The sequence below is a fragment of the Urocampus carinirostris genome, chromosome 3 (genome assembly GCF_059441175.1).
Source record: "Urocampus carinirostris isolate Australia breed hairy pipefish chromosome 3, RoL_Ucar_1.0, whole genome shotgun sequence".
Taxonomy (NCBI): domain Eukaryota; kingdom Metazoa; phylum Chordata; class Actinopteri; order Syngnathiformes; family Syngnathidae; genus Urocampus; species Urocampus carinirostris.
Window position 1 is genome coordinate 53,489,841 of NC_142351.1, and position 19,381 is coordinate 53,509,221.

The 19,381-nt window shown below is 40.5% G+C and overlaps 2 protein-coding genes across 2 annotated transcripts; one reads left to right on the forward strand and one right to left on the reverse strand.

The window, feature by feature from the left end:
- Window positions 1–282: 282 nt before the first annotated feature.
- Window positions 283–5,602, forward strand: b3galt4 (beta-1,3-galactosyltransferase 4). Its single transcript, XM_088332468.1, has one exon. It carries the CDS (start codon window positions 602–604, stop codon window positions 1,709–1,711), a length of 1,110 nt encoding a protein of 369 aa, XP_088188594.1. The 5' UTR covers window positions 283–601; the 3' UTR covers window positions 1,712–5,602.
- Window positions 4,794–17,400, reverse strand: wdr46 (WD repeat domain 46). The gene is made up of 14 exons (XM_088332467.1): window positions 17,276–17,400; window positions 16,838–16,993; window positions 15,711–15,794; window positions 15,528–15,637; window positions 15,370–15,457; window positions 15,212–15,273; window positions 14,871–14,975; window positions 14,496–14,646; window positions 11,599–11,834; window positions 10,545–10,698; window positions 9,711–9,858; window positions 6,576–6,766; window positions 6,386–6,499; window positions 4,794–6,295 (listed from the first exon to the last, which is right to left on the reverse strand). Exons 1-14 carry the CDS (start codon window positions 17,330–17,332, stop codon window positions 6,176–6,178), a joined length of 1,776 nt encoding a protein of 591 aa, XP_088188593.1. The 5' UTR covers window positions 17,333–17,400; the 3' UTR covers window positions 4,794–6,175.
- Window positions 17,401–19,381: the final 1,981 nt, after the last annotated feature.

Consider the following 19,381-nt stretch of genomic DNA (forward strand, 5'->3'; position numbering starts at 1 on the left):
GTGCCATGAAAAAGAATACTGCATCGTAACAATAGTACTATGAAGGAAGCAGCAGAAGAAAATCCCCACAAAAGTATTATTTTATTACAGATTTGAGCAATAACATTTAATAGCAACCACAACAACAACTGTAAAAACAAGTTGCGTTCTTCTGTTGAAGCAGTAGTTAATTTACCTTATTGTACAACGGTCAAAAACTCTGTGTTGAACAAATTATTTATGAGACAAGTCTGTTCAATATATTGGATGTACTCTCCCTGCAGTACCACAAATGTCCTCTGAGCGTGTCCAGGGTTCCAAGAATACCGTTTGTGTCAAGATGTTTTTTCCTTTCTCTTTCTCCGATCTAACAGGGGTGCATCAGACAAATCCAACACTCGGATTGGCTCCAGCTCGATAACAAAGCCTTCGACTTCCGACAGAACAATCTTCTCCGTTTCCCCCCCACCAAAGGGCGTTGGAGTGAAATTCGCACTTTGGCCTTATTCATTAAATGATGTCGCAATCGGCATTTCATTACGATCATGCTGGGCGACAAGTGAGCGTTGAGGACGCGCTGCTACAGCATCCGCAAGACCAAAGAGTAGCGCGGTGAGCGACGATGGCAGCCCGGGGGCTGTTGCCTTGCGCGCCCCGTGCGGGGAGACGAGCGGCTCGCTCCAGGATTCCGTCTTGCCTCTGCGTGATGACCGCGAGCGTGGCGTTATTTTGCTTGCTTTTCGTGGACGCCGTCGAGTATTGGATCACGTCCATGGGGATGAGCAGCGCGCTCCAGCTGCACGCCGGCCTCTTGCTCCCGCAGAACGTCCCTCCCACCAGACCCGAAGAGTTCCTGCTCATGCCCAGTCCGCTGGTTTGTCAGCGGGCCAAGCCCTACCTCATCACCATGGTAACCTCGGCCCCTGCACACTATCGGGCGCGCCAAGCGATACGGGACACTTGGGGTGGGGAAACCCACATCAAAGGACTCAGGGTCATGACCCTCTTCATGCTGGGTGTGTCATCCGACCCTGGAGTGTCAAAGATGCTCATAGAGGAAGCCAGGGAGCAAGGGGATTTGGTCCAAGGCCGTTTTCTGGACTCGTACTCCAACTTGACCCTCAAGACTCTATCCCTGCAGAACTGGGTTCGCCGCTTCTGCTCACAGGCTCACTTTGTAGCCAAAGTGGACGACGACGTACTATTCAACCCTGAAGCGCTCCTTCAACTCCTGAACAGGAGCCGCAGTCCGTACGAAGAAGCTGATTTGTATCTGGGCAGGGTACATCTCCGGGTGGCTCCAGACCGGGACCCCGACAGTAAGCACTACCTTTCAAACAAGGACTACGCGCAATCCATTTTTCCAGACTATTGCAGCGGAACGGCTTATGTCCTATCCCGTTCGGCATTGCTGAAAATATCTTTGGCAGGTTCTACGTCACCTCTACCTAAAGCTCACCCACCTGAGGATGTTTTTGTGGGTTTGTGCGCTCGAGCAGCAGGAGTGCGGCCCACCCACTCTCCTCTATTCTCTGGGGGTCCACCTGTGCCGTACGGGCGCTGCTGCTATCAAGCCATGGTGTCGGTGCACCATATCGCACCTCGGGATATGATTCAGTACTGGGCTGACGTGCACTCATCAGGGATGTGCTTTTGGTTGAGCACCAGGGCTTCGCTGGTGATGTGCAAAGTCAGGGCCCTGCTGGGACCAGCTCTAGGCTTGGGGACGTAAGCGGTAATCAATGAAAAGTCAGACAATTGCAGAAATTCAGTGGGAAACTATTGTAGACTCAAAATGTGCCAGTTGGACAGTGGACTTGTGTGACAAGTACCCCAAAACTTCACAAAAGGTTTCGCAAAAGAAAAAAGGTGCAGTTTGGTCACTTTGGCTGTCCATAGTTTGTATTCCTCTTTATGCTTTCAAAGCACTTGTTTTGGGTGGCACAACACAATACAGCGACATCTTGTGGTCAAATAATTTTTCCAATCAAACGATTTTGACATCTTTCTCGTAATAATGACTAAAGTCCCTTTTAAATGGGAAACCATTTTGAAATCTTTTTCTTATTTGAACAAAGAATGAGAAATGTTATCAGACTGTCTTGTTAGGACAAGAACGTTTGTCATCGTAATGCCAAAAATGATTGGAAATGTTTCTCATCTTAACATGATAACTTCCTCAAATGAGAAAAAACCTGACATTTTTCAGAGCGGGAGTCATTGAATAGTTAGTGAAAATGGCGGAAGTTCTGTGGGGTTCTTGCTAAAAATGACTACAATGAAACTATTGTAGACTCAAATTTGCCGGTGGAAGACTATTTGTGTGAGCCACAAAAATCTTATTAACGCTTCAGTGATTTGAGAATTATTCTTGTATATAATGTTTCTTAAAAGGACGCTGTGTAATATTTGACCATTAATTGTTGCTGCATTGCGTTGTGTAACCAAAAACAAGGGTTAGAAAGCTTAAGCATGAATACAAACTTGACCAAATCACATTTGTTTGCTCATTTTTTGCTGAGATTTTCACAAGCTTTTTGTTTCCTTTGGGAACCCGTAGCGGAAAGATAGTCAACCATCATGTCAGCTCCGTGCATGTGTATGGAAATTTATCGATTTACAAGTATTTAAAAATTATGAGATGTTTATTTGTTTTCGCCTTGTTAAATTACAAACAAATTGAAATATTTTATTCATTCAAACAAAAAAAGAGAAATCTTATTAAACGCTTGTTAGGACAAAAATATTTGTCATTGTAATTACATTTGAAATATTTATCTTCCTAACAAGTTAACTAACCTGAAATTTTGCTTCTTATTACTAATTTAGTTAACCTCATTTTTTATAGAAACAGTAAATTGCTCCTTATGTCAACAAATCCCAGGTCTGAGAATCAATGTTGAAAACATACCTTATAGGTGTTTTTGTTAGAACCACACCACGCCTGCCATCCGGGTCAATCTACCCAAGTCCTGTCTCGTCCCCTCTCAGAGGACACGTTTTCTCAGGGTTTCATTGGACACTGTGTCTCTGTTTGCAGCGTGGTGGACATTCTCCGCGTCTTTGAGCTCTTTTGAAGCGGCAGAGTGTTGCCCTACGCCACGTATTTGCGGCTTATGGGCAGGGATCTGAATTTTCCGCGGATTTGCGGATTTCCGCTGTTTTTAAACCCCAAAGGTCGTTCCCGTAAATCGTCTAAATTCGATGAGAAAATATTTTGGGGGGGTGAGGTATGATACGTGACTGTTTCATCACCCCAAGTAAGCAGTTAGAGATCGCGAGCGCATTAGATCTATAACACACAACGTGGTTTAGCTAACAAATAGATCGACTCCTACCATTGGTCGATTGGTTATCAGCGAACCTATCAGCGGAGCTTTTGTTCAGAGCATTGGCTTTCTCAAACATGGCGCTCCTTCCGGTCTTTTCAAACAGTGAAATGAGTGTTTGAAAAAGTAAATACTAAAATACTAAGAAAAGAAGACGAGGCTTTTGTCTCCAAGATTGATAAAGGAATCAAGAATAAATTTAAGTGGTCATGGCTGGAGAAGACTGTCACAGTAAACGTTAAAATCTGCGCAAAGATCGAGGAAGTTACAGAAACTTTGAGCCAGTTCATCGCAAAGTGTGATGTTCCAGGGAAAGCAAAGTGTCTGTACTGTGTCGATCTGATCAATTATGGTACGCGAGGTTGTGTGGCACTGATCGATCATGCTAAAATGAACAAGCACAAAGCAAAAATAGCTTGCCGGCGATCAAATTATGCACTCGGATCCGCATTTAAAATCGGCAGTGAAACTAACAGTAACACCACCGGTTCAACCTTATTGGCCGTTCCAAATCCTTCCACTTCAAATACTAGCAGCAGTCAACCACTGGTTCCCCTGTGTGACAGAAAATCCCAATCTGAGGTATTTATAAATCTATTTATTTATGAAATGATTTTATCTTTTGTGTTTATACAATATTTAGAACAGGATAAACAAAATTTAAAATTTGTTATAAACATGATTAAAATAAATTATTTTGTATCATGATCATGTTCAATATTACAAATGCTTTTAATGTCATTATTATTTTTTTAATTTATATGTATATATATATATATATATATATATATATATAATACATGGTTTCTGTTCTGTTGGATTTAATTCATTCTAGTGCAATTTTCACAAAGCAAATAAGATAAATGCTGTTGGCTTCAGGGGGGCTTAACCCCCTAAGCCCCCCACCGGGCTCCGCCCTGGACCTGGCCGGGGCCTGCGGCCCCTGGCTATTTCAGCTGAAAATGAAAATCTCCATTCTGATCCCTGTATGGGCAAGCTGACCTCGCTGCCAGCTACTTCTGCTTGGGTGGCTGATAGCTTTTTGGTATGCATTTCTCGAGCTGCGCATTGCTTAAAGCAGTGTCTCTGGCATTTGTACGGGACTCATAGAAGCATAATCTCATTTGTAACTTTCGCTTTTCTGCACGATAAAATAACCAGTGTTAACATTCGTAGATGTATGCATGTATTGTGTTGACTAAGGTAGTGCTAAACTGCAAACTTCCAGTAACAATCAGATTGTGATATTTGCAGGGCACAAAATATAGTCCAACCTGTTTCTCAACTGTCAAAGCACAACTTGTATATTTTAGATAATTAAAAACGTGTGGGTGTGATGAAGTGAAGGCCATTTGAAGTATTTGTTAAAAAATTGATAGACTGTAGGCTGAAGGGTAAAGGCTGTTCTGCTTCATGTCCTAAACCAGACACTCTGTTCATGATCTGATCAGAATATTGACAGTATTTTAACACTTGTAGCAAACGTCCAACATCTTGAATAAAGTTTATTCAAAATTTATTTAAATATAAATATTTCTCTAAATCACAATCTTAAATGTATCACTGCTCTCATGTTCATAAAACCAAAACCTTGGTACTGCATTGACTTTGGATTCAAACAAATTGGTATTCGACACAAAATTTAGTAATCCAAACAAAAATCAGATTTCACAAACCTGAACACACACTTCAACGTGTGGCCATGTGAGATGAGCATCTATCTTTGCTACTTGTGTTCAAACAGAAATATACAAATTCTGGTCTAGTACCAAGCGATCAATATATATAATCATCAGATGCATTATACTCATTGATTTTTTCCTGCTATAAATTAAGTTTTCTTGGGAAACGGAAAAATTGTATAGCTTAATTTCTGCCCAATAACGGGTGGATTGTGCTTTTATTTTAATTAAAAGGGATGTGATGTTTTCTTTTGTGAAACAGAAAATATTTCTTCTATTTTCTTATGCCGTTTATGATGGTTCATGTATTTTGGCTTATTTGAAATCATTGTTTTTCAAACACTATGAGCTGCTGAATAATAGCACTGTCCATTTAAATGTTCTCTACCTTTAAAATCTACAGTATTGAAGTATCAGCAGGTAACGAGTAGAATATGTCTTATTGTAAACTCAAGCAAACTAGATATAGACATAGTATTTGTATCCTACGATGAGTAAATATTGCCTGAGGATTGTGACAATTCAAACTTTACAGTTGCACCCTTTGCCACGGCACTCTTGGGAAATACTATGAATGGCATGTGGTTTTGCAATAAAGAAGTCTGAAACCTTCCTTGATGCCCAACTGCAGTGTTGTCAGCAGTCAAAGTACACTGCTTGCATGAGCACTAGACAAGTGTAATATTTAACCATAGGCAGAAAAAAAAGCCACAAAGGAGATAAGATTGAGGCTGACAATTTCCTTTTTTGTGCGACATTTTGACTGAATGATAAATTGAAGTTGTGAAGATGTATTAAAAACAGATATGTTTGGAGCTGTTTTTTTTTTTTAATTTAAATTCCTTAGCGGTTTTATGTAGGTGTGGTCTACAAAAGTATTTGTCAAGCTATAAACCACAACACCACTCCCTTTTTGAGCCAATCAGGCTGGCATTTGACTTGATCCTCCAATCATAAACACATCTTTTTAATCTCATACACACATTTGGACGTTTATTTGACCAGAAAAAAATGAGCATGAGAGAGTTCAGGAATATGTCTTTCTTAATTTTGTGTACACAGGAAATCGTTAAGCTATTAACAAGATGCATATACAAAATAGAATCAATTCTACACAAGTAATTTCTTCTTTTGGGCTTTGTTGAGTTGTTATAGGCCTGAATGTTGGATGCTTTTAGAAGCACTTTATTTTTTAAATCTACCAAGAGCCGACTTTGTGCTGGCGATGTCTGACTTCGTCTTGTCCCTCGCTTTTCTTTCTTGCTCCAGTTTCATTTTCTCTTTCATACTTTCCACTATCACGTCCTGAGTGGTGAAAATAACGACATCATGAGCACCGAAGAAACATGAACCGAAACCAGTTTGATAGGCAACTGGTTTAAAGTTGGCGCTTACCCTCATGTCAGTATTAGCCACTTGTCTCTTCCGCCTTTGCACGTTGCCAGCAGAACTGCGACCTTTTTTCTTATACTTTGGGACAAACTTTTCCTTGGCAAGAGGATCATAGCCCTAAAAACGAAAATAATATTGATATGGTTTCAGAAAGGACTTAAAAAAAAAATCATACTGGGGTTCTATAACTGACCAGGGCTTTTACTCGGTCTTGGTGTCTTTGCTCGAAGGTGCCAACATCAACCTTCCCGAGAGAAGTGGGGTCCAAGCTGATGAGCTCTGGTTGGATCTTTTCCAACAGTGCCTTAACTTCCCATTCCTGTCTTTGTTTGGCGCTGCGGTAGGGATTCGAATCCAGGCCATCAAAATTTGGCTCACCCGCTCCTGGAAATGAAAAAAAGCTGCCCAGTGTTATGATTAAAAAAATTTATTAAATAATATTTTTAACTTTTAGTACGGCAAAGCCCAGAGTACCATACATTTAGAGCACACCCGATTAAAAGCTGCATTCTTAAATTAAAGAATGAACTCATCTTAGTTTTAGTACAAGCCGCACCACATTTTAGGTGAAAGGCTTCAACTGCCGTAAAAATGAATTCATTCATGTACATTTCTTACAATAGTTTAAAAAAAATCAGCGGGGAAATTTCTCATACAGAAAAGTAACACATTGTGCCGCAACAAAGACACTTGTTTGCAGACTCTGTCTGGAGCTGTCAATCTTAATCAACTAGCACAACAGTCAATTTTATTCAAATTTGCATTAAGATATACGCAGGAATATAACAAAAACATTCTCAAATCAAAACTCAATGTACAGTACTGACTACAATTCAGAAGCTTCATACGATCACACCAGGTTGTAGATAAGCAGAACCGACTGATCTTAAGCTCTGTTATCCAGTGCGCGGACAACAAATTGAAAAAGAAGACCAAGTAATGCAACCACTACATAAAACAATTCAACATAAATGCTTGGAATCTTTCTAACAGGTATCGACGGCTGTGTGAATATTTTAGTGTAACAGCAGGTGAGTAATTATCGGGTATATTTGTCCGATCGAGCCGAAAAGTTTGACGTCATTTTAAGCTGTTATAATTCCAACAAACGTCATCACGATAATTTTCATGCACCCCCACCTTAGTTGGGATAGTATTCAGTGTTTCCAATAGACTTGTGAGACCCTGGTGGATGGACAGACTAGGAGGTTCCGGGGTCGTGCCCACATTCAGGTACAGAAATTGTTATCTGGTGTACACTATTTGAAATGATCAAAAACGTATAAAATATGGGAAAAACGTATAAGTTGATAAGTATGTTATTGTCAAACGGAACTGGGTATTAATGTCTTTCAGCTCAAATTTTGCCTTAATAGATATTCTACTAATAATAATGTAACAACATGCAAGACATGAATAAACAAAATGTAACGTACTATTATGTTATAGTAGACTTTTTGTCAAATGATGACAGATCTTAAGATCCGTCACATGCCTCTTCACGTCTAACAGGTCTAGAGTCATGTTTTTCACATTTTTTATTGTCGTACTCCTGCGTATATGTTAATGCTAATTTAACCAATGTTCAAAATGTAGGAATAAAGTAGCATCTTGTAGTCTGTAATTTAGGATATTTCAGATGTGGGTCATTAGTTTTACTTTGACTCATGGGCAAACATTTAGGATACGAGCATGGGATGGTTTCAGGGAAAAGTAAAAAAATAATAATTTTCATTGTCATTTGGAGTCACTTGCTTGCATGTCATTTTTGTTTCTCTGTTAGAACTCAGAGAAATAAAAAAACAGCAGCTACCTTCACTTAACTTTTAACTAAAATTGTCTAGAAAAACAAGACAATCCTTAAAATGAACATAGTAATTTGATATGGAATGTCATTTTCCTCTTTAAAGGGTCTTTTATTTCAACCAAAGAAATCTAGTATCGACACTCCTCACTTTTGTGAAAGATAATCTACCGTATTTTCCGCACTATAGGGCAGACCGGGTTATAGGGCGCACCCCCAAAAACTAGTTTTTGGTCCTATATCTTCCATACATAAGGCGCACCGGACTATAAGGCGCTATAATGGTAACGTCGACAAAACAGTCAGATAGTTCAGTCAAACTTATTACCCGCTTAACATTCCAAAAGCTTGCAAAGAAGCAAATACGTGTCGTAGACAAGTGCGGATGCGGTGTCCGTACGATGTCACTCAAATGCATCGTTCCAAATATCATTCTGAAGGTTAAAGTTTTGGGATTCAAGAAATGCCAACCATTCCTTAGTTTCTATTTTCTTTTTCGCTCGCAACTTTACTGTGCATATGACAAGAAACACTTGGAATTTAGTTTAATTTAAAAAAAAGACCCATCACAGAAACATCAATATCACTCTGAAACAAGATACTGGGAAAATATATAGCCGGAGTAGCTCATTGAAGTCGTTCAACAATAATGTGCAACCATGGTCCTCTTATATCCGAGAGTGTAGTAAATCCAGGAGAGTAAAATATTTACAAATACAGAATGGTAAAACATGTTTCCTCTATGCCGTAGACAACCAAACTTGCTATTCACATTCATCTTTTTCAGCCAATTGCAGGCTTTGTTTTGTCCCTTTAGCCAATGCAAGCCTGTAAATGATAAAAAGGATCCACCCCCTTTACCTCCGAATAACTTTAGCCAATAGTGATCGATTCAAGTGATAATTGACACATATATAAATCCCAGCATACATCGCGGACTACTTCGCCTTCGGGGGAAAATCTAGTCGGCGGCTGCTTGCATTAGTTGCAAGACTTTGCGACTTAATATTGATCCATATATAAGGCGCACTGTATTATAAGGCGCATGGTCAGCTTTTAAAAAAAATCAAGACTTTTAGGTGCGCCTTGTAGTGCGGAAAATATGGTAGCAGATTTTTAAACAATTTTCTATTCTTAAAATGAGCCTATTATCCAATGTCAGATGGTAGCTCATTTTGTGATTTTAAGAATTGTTTCATATACAGAGCTGCCAAACATTGAAAATCCTACTTCAGAATGGGAAAAAGGAATTTTCAGATTTTTAAACCTTTTTTGTCGTAACATTTAAGAGCTCCATTTTAAGTCGAAAGTGGTTCTTAGATGATGTTCAGTTAAAAAAACGGACAGCAAACCTGCTATTATTGCAAGTGTCCAGCAGATGGGAGTAATTCACAATAAATGATCAACGTTCAAATAACATTTCAATAGAAAAATATTCATTGCTTGATCTCTCACTGAAACGTCAACAAGCACCACCCCAGAAAAAAACACACTAATGTCATGAAGGTAAATCTGTTCACACACCTGGTACTAGCATGCTCGTGAATCCTCTTGCGTGGCTGACCCCGAGGGCATCCTCAAAAGGACAAAAAAGTAGCTCGCACGCTGCGGCCTGGGCCCTATGCGCCATGTAGGGTTTTCTGACTGGAGTGCTCCACACATCCCTGTAGACCTATAAGAGGTATTTACATTCTCAGAAGAAACCACAAAAATAGTTTTTTTAGAATATGTACTGTGGATCACATAAAAATTGGGAAACAAATCCCAGCTACCACTTTTATGTTTGGTGCAATCAAGTTTTTCTCACATTTGACATGACTCATCAGATTCAGGTCGACTTTTTTTTAATTTTGGCTTTTCTGGCAGACACAAATTGAAAACAATACCGACACAATCAAAAATGAGGAAGAGGTGACATGATGAGGGCAGAAAAAGAGTTGATGGGGAAAAACAGGACAGATATCCAGTCATTTAAATTGATTAGTCCAATTTTTGTACAATTATGTTGTATTAAATGATGTGCATGAAATTACAATCCTTTATTTTCTGATTTTAATGAAGTGGTCAAGATTATCTTGTGTGATTAGATGTGATTCATATCACAAATAATACCTTGTTATGATAATCTGATGACATGATTTTATAAGTGGGAAAAGTATTCAGACGGTCATGGGGAAAGGACTAAGATAAGCTCTGGCCTTTTCTGTCAGCTTTTTCCCCTTCTGTTTTGAAAATGGTTTGTTTGTTTATTTTGGATTCATTGTAAGCTTGCATCTGCCGACCGGTGATAAAAAAAAAAAATCAATCAATCAAAAAAGTGCAGATTCCTATTTAGCCATCCAAGATTATGTAACTGACCTGAACGACATCCCCCGTGGCAGCAGCTAGCAGCCCTCGTTGGCTCAGCGACAGACAGGAAGCTCCGGCCGGGAGGAAGTAAGACTTGAGCAGTTTGAAAGTTCTGACGTCAAATACTTTCATTTTTTTGTCCATGCCTGACGTCACCATATATCTAAAAAAGCACACAGGTATATTAAAGTAGAGTCCTCTGGTGGACGAAACAGATTTCCCTCATTTTCCTTTCCCACTTGAACGGTGTGCAGGAATGTGTGTGCAACAGTGATAGGTTGGTGTAGGCTGTCAGTATAACAGCCCGGTTGGGCAGGCACACAAGTGAAATGAAATGATCTGCATTTATATAGCGCTTTTCAAGTCAATGACTTCCCAAAGCGCTTTACAATGTGCTCCACATTTCCCAATAGCGGCCTTGCAGCCATGTAAGGCGCTAACCTGCTTATTGGGGGTCTTAGGGGTTCAGTGTCTTACCCAAGGACACTTCGACATGTAACACGGACGAGTCGGGATTCGAACCGGGATCACTTGATCCCAAGACGAGCGCTCTACCTCCTGAGCTACTGCCGCCCAAGTCAAAAAGAAACGGTTCACCTCTTCTTTACACTTTACAACAACCGTATTGAATGGATGCAAAAGATATTAAACAATAAACATGTCTAAGTTATTAGCACACTGGAGATACAGTATAGAATGTTTTCACACAAACTAGGATAAGGAACGTGGATTTCTTCTTCAGGGTGAATGCTGGGTGAGCTCTCACAGCGCCACACGCTGGTAGCGGCGGAAAGAAGCACTACAGTAATGTCCTGTGCTCGGAAAAAGGTACACTCAATACAAAATCGAACTTACAGCAATCTCCGGATATTTTTCGACATCCCCAAAAAAATGATCGTATCTACCGTTTTTCGTACTGTATTATCAAATTCAAATATGTGAATAGCCCTAGTAAACTGAGATGCACTCACTGTTAGTGATACATGACACCTGTCAGTGTTTTGACAATTATACACCGTTAAATGGATTCATTTAAAGTAAAAAGTATTGAGTTTAGACTCACGTTCCAGTTTTGTCCACAGCGACTGAGCGGACTCCCGCTTGGTGACAGAGCATTTTGGCGAGAGGCTCCTTTATACTCGGCGCCCAGAGGCTGACAGTGCCATTGGAATGGCCAAGGTGGATAATCGCGTTGTAAGCGTTCTGGCACATCACGTCTAGACGGCCCTTTTTGGTGCAAATGGCCGCCACCTCTTTCCCCACTGACACGTCAAGATATTGCAGGAAACCATTGGCGTTCTACAATAGGAGAAAATGAATCAAAAAAACAAAAAAGGAAGCTTTCAAAATGCTCATGTGACACTGTGTACTTGTGTGTACTGTAACTCAATGCTAAATGTATTCCACCCTGGTCATCCAAGAAGGGGGATTACCACTTGTGAGGCCCCTTCTCAAGGTTTGTTTTTCCCCTCACACTGAGGTTTTGAGTTTTCCTTGCCCGCATGTTGGTTTAAGATCAGGTAATGGTGTAATTGTAATCCTGTGCTGTCCTTTGAGACATTTTTGTGATTAAGGGCTTTATAAATGTGACTTGACTTGACACATCCATAATGGGAAATGCAACAGCAAATTCCAGTGTACAGATCCATTCCATGCTTTCCTAAATAAAGCTCATGAGAATAAATCTTATGTAAAGCACAATACATGCATCGGCTCGCTACAGTTTAACTGTACGGGTCAAGTGTATCGACATTTCGTTCTGTGTGCATGGTTACAAAAAATGACAATAAAAGTAAATTCTATTGTATTCTATAAATGTATTGGCATAGATCAATTCTAAGTTTTGCAAAAACTAAATGATATATGAGATTTACAAATGTTATTTTTAATCTTTCATGTACATACATTATAGATCTTGAGTAAATTTCAAATACATTTGTGGATCTAAACAATGTATTTGAGACAAATCTCTCTCCAAACAAGTGGGGGGTTAAAAATAACAGTAATATGTAGCTCACATTTTCAGTTGCAGGAAGTGCTTCCAATTACAAAATTACCACTGGGAAACTACCATATTTTAACAACAATAAGGCGTACCTAAAAGCTTACCATCCCCCTTATAATAAATACAGTGCGCCTTATATATGGATCAATAATTGAGACGCAAGGCCAAGCAACTAAGGCAAGCAGCCACTAACTAGATTTTCCCCCATTGGAGAAGTAGTGCGCGGTGTATGCTGGGATATATATACACCGGCATTCCATTTCCCTACCAACGTGTAAATCATCATTTGAATTGGTCACTATTGGCTAAAGTTATTCGGAGATAAAGGAGGTGGGTCCTTTTTAGCATTTACAAGCTTGCATAGGCTAAAACGGGGCAAAAAAGCCTACAATTACCCGAAAAAGATGTGAATCACACGTGTGGTTGCTCAAAGGCCTGGAGAAAATATTTTTGCTACTGTAGTCTGTATTTGTAAACAGGAATTTTGGGGCTAAACAGACAGCTAGCAACAAGTAACGTCCATCGATGCAGATGCTTCTAGGCGTATTTTTTCTTTTATGTGTCGGCATTATTGCGTGTTTGAGTGTGTTCATATTTTACACGGTTGGATTTACTACACTCACGAATGTAAGAGGACCATGGTTGCGTATTATATTTGAACGTGATGGCTGCAAGACGACTTTGGCGAGCTACCCGAGCTCTATATTTTCTCAATATCTTGTTTCAGACTAATCTTGATGTTTCTTTGATGAGTTCATTTTAAAACTCAACTTAATTTTTAGGGCAGCACGGCGGCGCAATGGTTAGCGCTTGTGCGGCACAGTTCATGTCATGGGAACCTGTCGTGGGTTCAAATCCAGCTCCAGACTTCCTGTGCGGAGTTTGTATGTTCTCCCCGTGCTTGCGTGGGTTTCCTCCGGGCACTCCGGTTTCCTCCCACGTTCCAAAAACATGCATTTCAGGTGAATTGCCCGGTCCAAATTGTCCCTAGGTGTGAATGAGCGAATGAGTTGTCTGTCCCTGTGTGCCCTGCGATTGGCTGGCAACCAGTTCAGGGTGTCCCCTGCCCACTGCCCGGAGATGGCTGGGATGGGCTCCAGCCCCCCGCGACCCTAATGAGGATAAGCGGTACGGCTAATGAGATGAGATGAGAACTTAATTTTTTATCGTCACACGCACAGTAAAGAACCAAGTTTCCTTGCACAATGAAATTTTTACTTTGCGGTCCACACTGTTACCAGCGAAAAAGGAAATAGAAACCAAGAAATGGTTGGCATTTCTTGAATCCCAGAAGTTTAACCTTCCTAATGATATGTGGAATGACACATTTGAGTGATTGGTGACATCGTACACACACCGTGTCCGTATGTGTCTGAGACAAGTATTTGTATCTTTGCGGGCCGTCGGAATGTTAAGGGGTTTGACGGAACTATCTGACTGTTTTGTTGACGTTCCCACTGTAGCGCCTTATAGTCCGGTGCGCCTTATTTATGGAAAATATAGGAAAGAAATACATTTTTGGGGGATGCACCTCATAACCCGGTGCGCCTTAGTCCTGAAAATAGGGTACTTTCATTTTTTGAGTGGCTAATAATAGATACGTAATCCGTGCACCAATACACTTTCATAGTGCAAAATGCACCTATCCTCCTGGGCACCACCTGTAGGAGTCAATGACTCATCATAGGACATTGCCATACAAACTAATGCCAGCTGGAAAGAACATATGCAATGGCAAAGCGGAGCCACCAGAGAGAAACATCGGAGTCATTTTTAAGCAGACCCGTTGTGAAAAAATGACAACAATTTCAAGCATTTACAATCACTTTACCCAGAATGCAAGCCCTTTTTAATTTTTGAAAACACATTAAAATTACAGCATTTTCCAGAATTTCAAACACCTGTACCAACCCTGTTAATCATCCCCAAACAAACATGTAAACACCTCTACTTACAGCTGTAGCCAATAAAAAGTGGAAAGGCAGAAACTGCATGCGAAGGACATCGTTGAACTTGCGGATGCAGTGAAGTTCGATTCCGTTTGAGTCATACATATACAGCCACTTTTTTTGAGCCACTGCAAACATGTGCTCAGTGTGGAGCCACCTGAAAGAGCAATTTTTTTGAATGAGTGCATAAGGATGGAGATTTTGGTTATTATATATTGCATCTCAATACATCCCATATTATATATATGTATATATATATATATATATAATATATTGCAATGACACGCCTAAAAAGTAAGAAAATTCAATTGTATGATCTGAATTAAGTGCCAGAAGTGAAGTTGGACACGCATTTCTGGGTTGCTATTTTTTTGAGTTTACCGGACATCATTGATGGACTCCATCACGTTGATCTCACACATCAGCTGTTTGGATTGCCAGTCCACACAAGCCACATGACCTCTCCCTCCACCGAGTAAGAGGTGCCTAAAAGACAGAAACATTAATAGGAACTAGCATTAGCTAATCTATTAACTTCAAATCCTCTGCAATTGAAATTAGATTACTTTCATATGATCGATTGAGCATTGACTGACTGTAAATGACAGATAAATAGGGAGCATTCTTATTTTACTATTCTGACAAGCAAATTGATCAATAACTGACTATCTAATGATCATAACAACAAGATCAAAGAAGGGACTGGAAAGTGGGGCACTCACCGTCCAGTCTTGCTGTAATCTAGTCGATAAGGTCCAAATTGACACAAATTCAGATCAAAATACTAGAACAAAGTTTAAAAACAAGGAATGGTATGTCAATTGTATTATTACAAATACAAGAGAAGCACTGATCATCCCAACAAGATAATATTGCTAACCTTTGTGGCAGCTGTTATATCCACAGCATCTGCAATATCTTGCTGTGAAATTGTACACGTGTCTTCATAGTCGTCACCTTCTAGAAACCTGAGGAAGTCAACAGATGAGGTAAAAATGAAGCGGCACTTTCAGACCATGCCGCGAAGCAGTATCTTACCCTGCTTCTTCTGGCAGTAAAAGGTCAAACCGGGCAGCTTCTTTTTGGGCCATTTCTGAGGCTTCATCAGAACGAGCAATGGCTTCTTTCAGCTTTACACTACTGTAGCTCTGAGAAGTAAAAGGTGCTTGTTCTGCTCAGAATGTCTATTCTAATACTGAAGAACTTTCTCAAATAGCTTACCGCTTCATAGATTTTTCCTTTTCTGGTGAACTTTTGTATCTTGGCTTCTGGAATCCTAGCAGAGCCCTCGAAAGTGTCCCGTTTCTGGGGGAGTGACAATTATTTGATAAAGCCCAGCGCACGACTAACGCCAACAGCATGGGGAATTTGGCATTGGCAACATTGGATGCAAACCGCCAACAGCGCTGTCACCTCCACACCCGTTTGCAGCTCTACTTAAAGTAGTCTGGGTCATGTGTTGTCATGATTCAAGCCACAGGGCTGAAAATCAATTTAAAAGATGAGTACGTATTTACAACTGTCCCGAAGGAAAAGCCAGTTTCGCATAAAATGTGGAGTAAAGCCCAATATTTTAGATGACAGCTTCAGGTCACTTTTGATATCCCCATATAAACTAATTGTGGAGAATAGCACTGGATTGCAAAAGAGACGAAATAAGTCTTCGTCTTGTCTTTTACTGCTGTTGTCACTATATCGGTGCAAATTGCATTAGTTTGTCATCGTTCCTTGAGGATTAAAGGGAACTGTAGCATGCAACATTCCATGCTGTTGAATTTGGACGTAATAAGATTTTGCTTGATTTTAGAGTTGAAATATCCTGAGAACTTTGTTAATATTTTTATTATATTATACTGTTTTACTCCTCTTATAAATTATATGGATAAGGTTGGCAACAACAACAAAAATCAACATATATCCACCCAGATGGGGGTCTGAAATGTTTTCACAACCTTACATTGGTGTTGTGTATTTAGAGCGCATGTGTTGCGGAAAAGATCAGTTCAACAGTTTCCCTGCGCCTCACAGAATTTAACGATCAAGCGTCAAAACTATTAAACACTTATGATTCTTGACACCTTTGACGTAGCGCCATTTTTCTCTGCTAAGTGCCCCTACAGAACTACTGTAACGCCAATAGAAAAATTCCTCTCGCCTGTAAGCATTCACAGAAGAAATTGAATGACAAAAACGTCATTTCTTCAGTTTTGACAATCACAGTACAATGTTCACGGTAGCAATACACGGAGTATATAGTTTGAAGGTGGACTGTGTTCTTTTTCATAATTAGATATTAATGAAGTTGTGCAAATGGCCCAATTGCATTCTCAATGTTTGGCATTTCTTACCCCAGATATAAAACGATTATGTCGTTCGTCTCTCGTATGCATCTTCCTCTTCCTTCCCGATATTTTATTCTCCTTCTGCGAATGTCCGTTTGCATCAGCACCAAGTTTCCCATCGTTGTTCTCATCTTTCTTCTCGTGCCAGTATCGAGTTGGAGGCTGCCAGAAAAAAAAGCGTCATTCTAAATGTTTTGATACCGGACATTCACCACCCGCTCTTTTAATCTCAATACATTTAATTCCAAGCCTGTCCCAAAACAAGCATGTTTCCCTGATTCTTTTAAAATAAATACGAGCCCTATATTGAGCTCTGTAACAGAGGATCACTGTTGAGTTGATAACACTTGTTCATAAGTTAAAATGCCGTACATTTAGTGCGAGCTCAACATCCACACAATTTCAGCAGTGTATAAATATTATCCTACAATTCTAATAATTTACCTTTTTCTTTTTACCCACGTGTGGATTTTTCACTGCTTCTACCGAGGCATCCGCCATTTTTAGTGTGTACCTCACAGCTTCGTTTTCGTGAGCGACGTCACTTCCGTCATCGTCACTTCCACGATGACGGGTAGACTGTGCCCATTTTTACAACATAAAAAAAACGTTATTATTACATAACATTTCAGCGAATTTCTTTGGGTTGTAAAATACAATAAGTAATTTTATGATTTCAAGTAAAATATTTATCCAACTGCAAATTATATATTTTATTTCTTATTATGATTTTCTCTTTCGTGCATATTGATTATAAACAACCATATTTATTTTTTAGCTATTTCTTTCTATCTTTTACAAATCCAGACACACCAACGATAGCACTTTATGTGTTGGACCAGTGGTTCTTTACTGATCCGACCTCAGGATCCACCATTGGACCCCAATTACAAGCCTCAATTTCAAATCTAACAAAAAAAATCAAATTCACAAATGTATTCACCGAAAGGCAGTTTAAACATGAGCCATCAGAATATATTCACATAACCAAAACCAAAATGACTTAAAGCACATGTGTGTGTGAGTGTGTGTGTGTGTGTGTGTGTGTGTGTGTGTGTGTGTGTGTGTGTGTGTGTGTGTGTGTGAATGGGAAAGTGTGAAACACATTGTAAAGCGCTTTGGGAGGTCTTCAGTGACTTAAAAAGAGCTACATGAATGCAGACCATTTACCATTTACCATAAAATTGGTGTCCATAAATTCCAAATATTCTACTTGCTGCCGCCATTTTCTGTCTGAAATCATCATTGCAGCATCTTCCAAGGTGCTTCTGTGGTGCGTCCACATTTATGTTTCTCTTAGACACACTCACACAAACTCTTCTTTTGTCACCTTTTTTGGGCTGGCATTTGGACTGTATTTGAAAAACTCATGTTCCTACTTTCCCCATTTTCATCCTACATTTAAAGAAAACCTGAGGCATGGGCAAAAATTCACTTGACTATTATAATCGATCCATTATCCCTGATCGCTTTCAAGGTTACATGGATTTATCTTAAACCAAATATGTATTTTTTATATCATGTTAATTTGTCTTTATTAGCATATTTTGTATTGGAGTAATCCAAAAGTAATTGGAGGTACTTACTTACTTACTACTTATTGCTCCAGCGAAGGTCGGGGGGTCCCGTCCCTGTTCGTTGAGCCGACCAGATGAACCAGGTTTTTCCAATGCTGGCGGTCTTGTGCCAGCTGTTCTGCATCCTCTACAGCAACTCCGTGTTGTTGGAGGTCGCCCGCAACGACGTCGAGCCATCGAGTGCGGGGTTTCCCTCGTGGTCGTCTCCAGCCTGCGGCCTTTGGGTCAAACTGGAGAATGGCTCGTGTCGGATGGTCTGGTGGTAGACGAAGGACATGGCCAAACCAGCGGGTGCGGCGTTGTGCGACCAAGGAAGATGCTTGGGGCTGGCACGTGCGGGCTCTGAGCTCTTTATTGGAGACTCGCTGGGGCCACCTGATGTTCTCGATGGTTCTGAGAGCCCTGCTATCAAAACCATCGATTCTTGTGGCCAGGGTGTCGTTCAGGGGCCATGTTTCTGAGCCATAAAGCAGGATAGGGAGTACGACGAGGTTGTAAATGCGGAGCTTCGTCTTGCGTGCGATGGTCTGGTGCCGCCAGAGTGGTTTCCAGAGAGACTGCAGAGCAGATGCTGCCAGGGCTCTTCTGCGGAGAATCTCTGGTTTTAGGTCCCCATTGTCTGTCACCATGGACCCCAGATATACAAAGCTCTTGACAGGCTCTACGATGTCGCTACCAATTTGGATGGGAGGTGGATCTGGTCCATCACCGACATACATGAACTTGGTTTTCGTCCAACTCACTTGCAGGCCAAGCCGCGCTGCCTCTTCGCTGTAAATGCCCAGAGCGTCTCTCAGCTGGCTGTAGGAAGTGCTGAGAATGATGGTGTCGTCAGCATACTCCAGGTCAGTCAGGTGGTAGTTGAAGAAAGACACTCCAGGGATGCGCTCACTAACCCTGAACATCAGATGGTCGATGATGCAATTAAAAAGGTCGGGAGCAGCCACGCAGCCTTGGCGAACGCCGCTGGAGA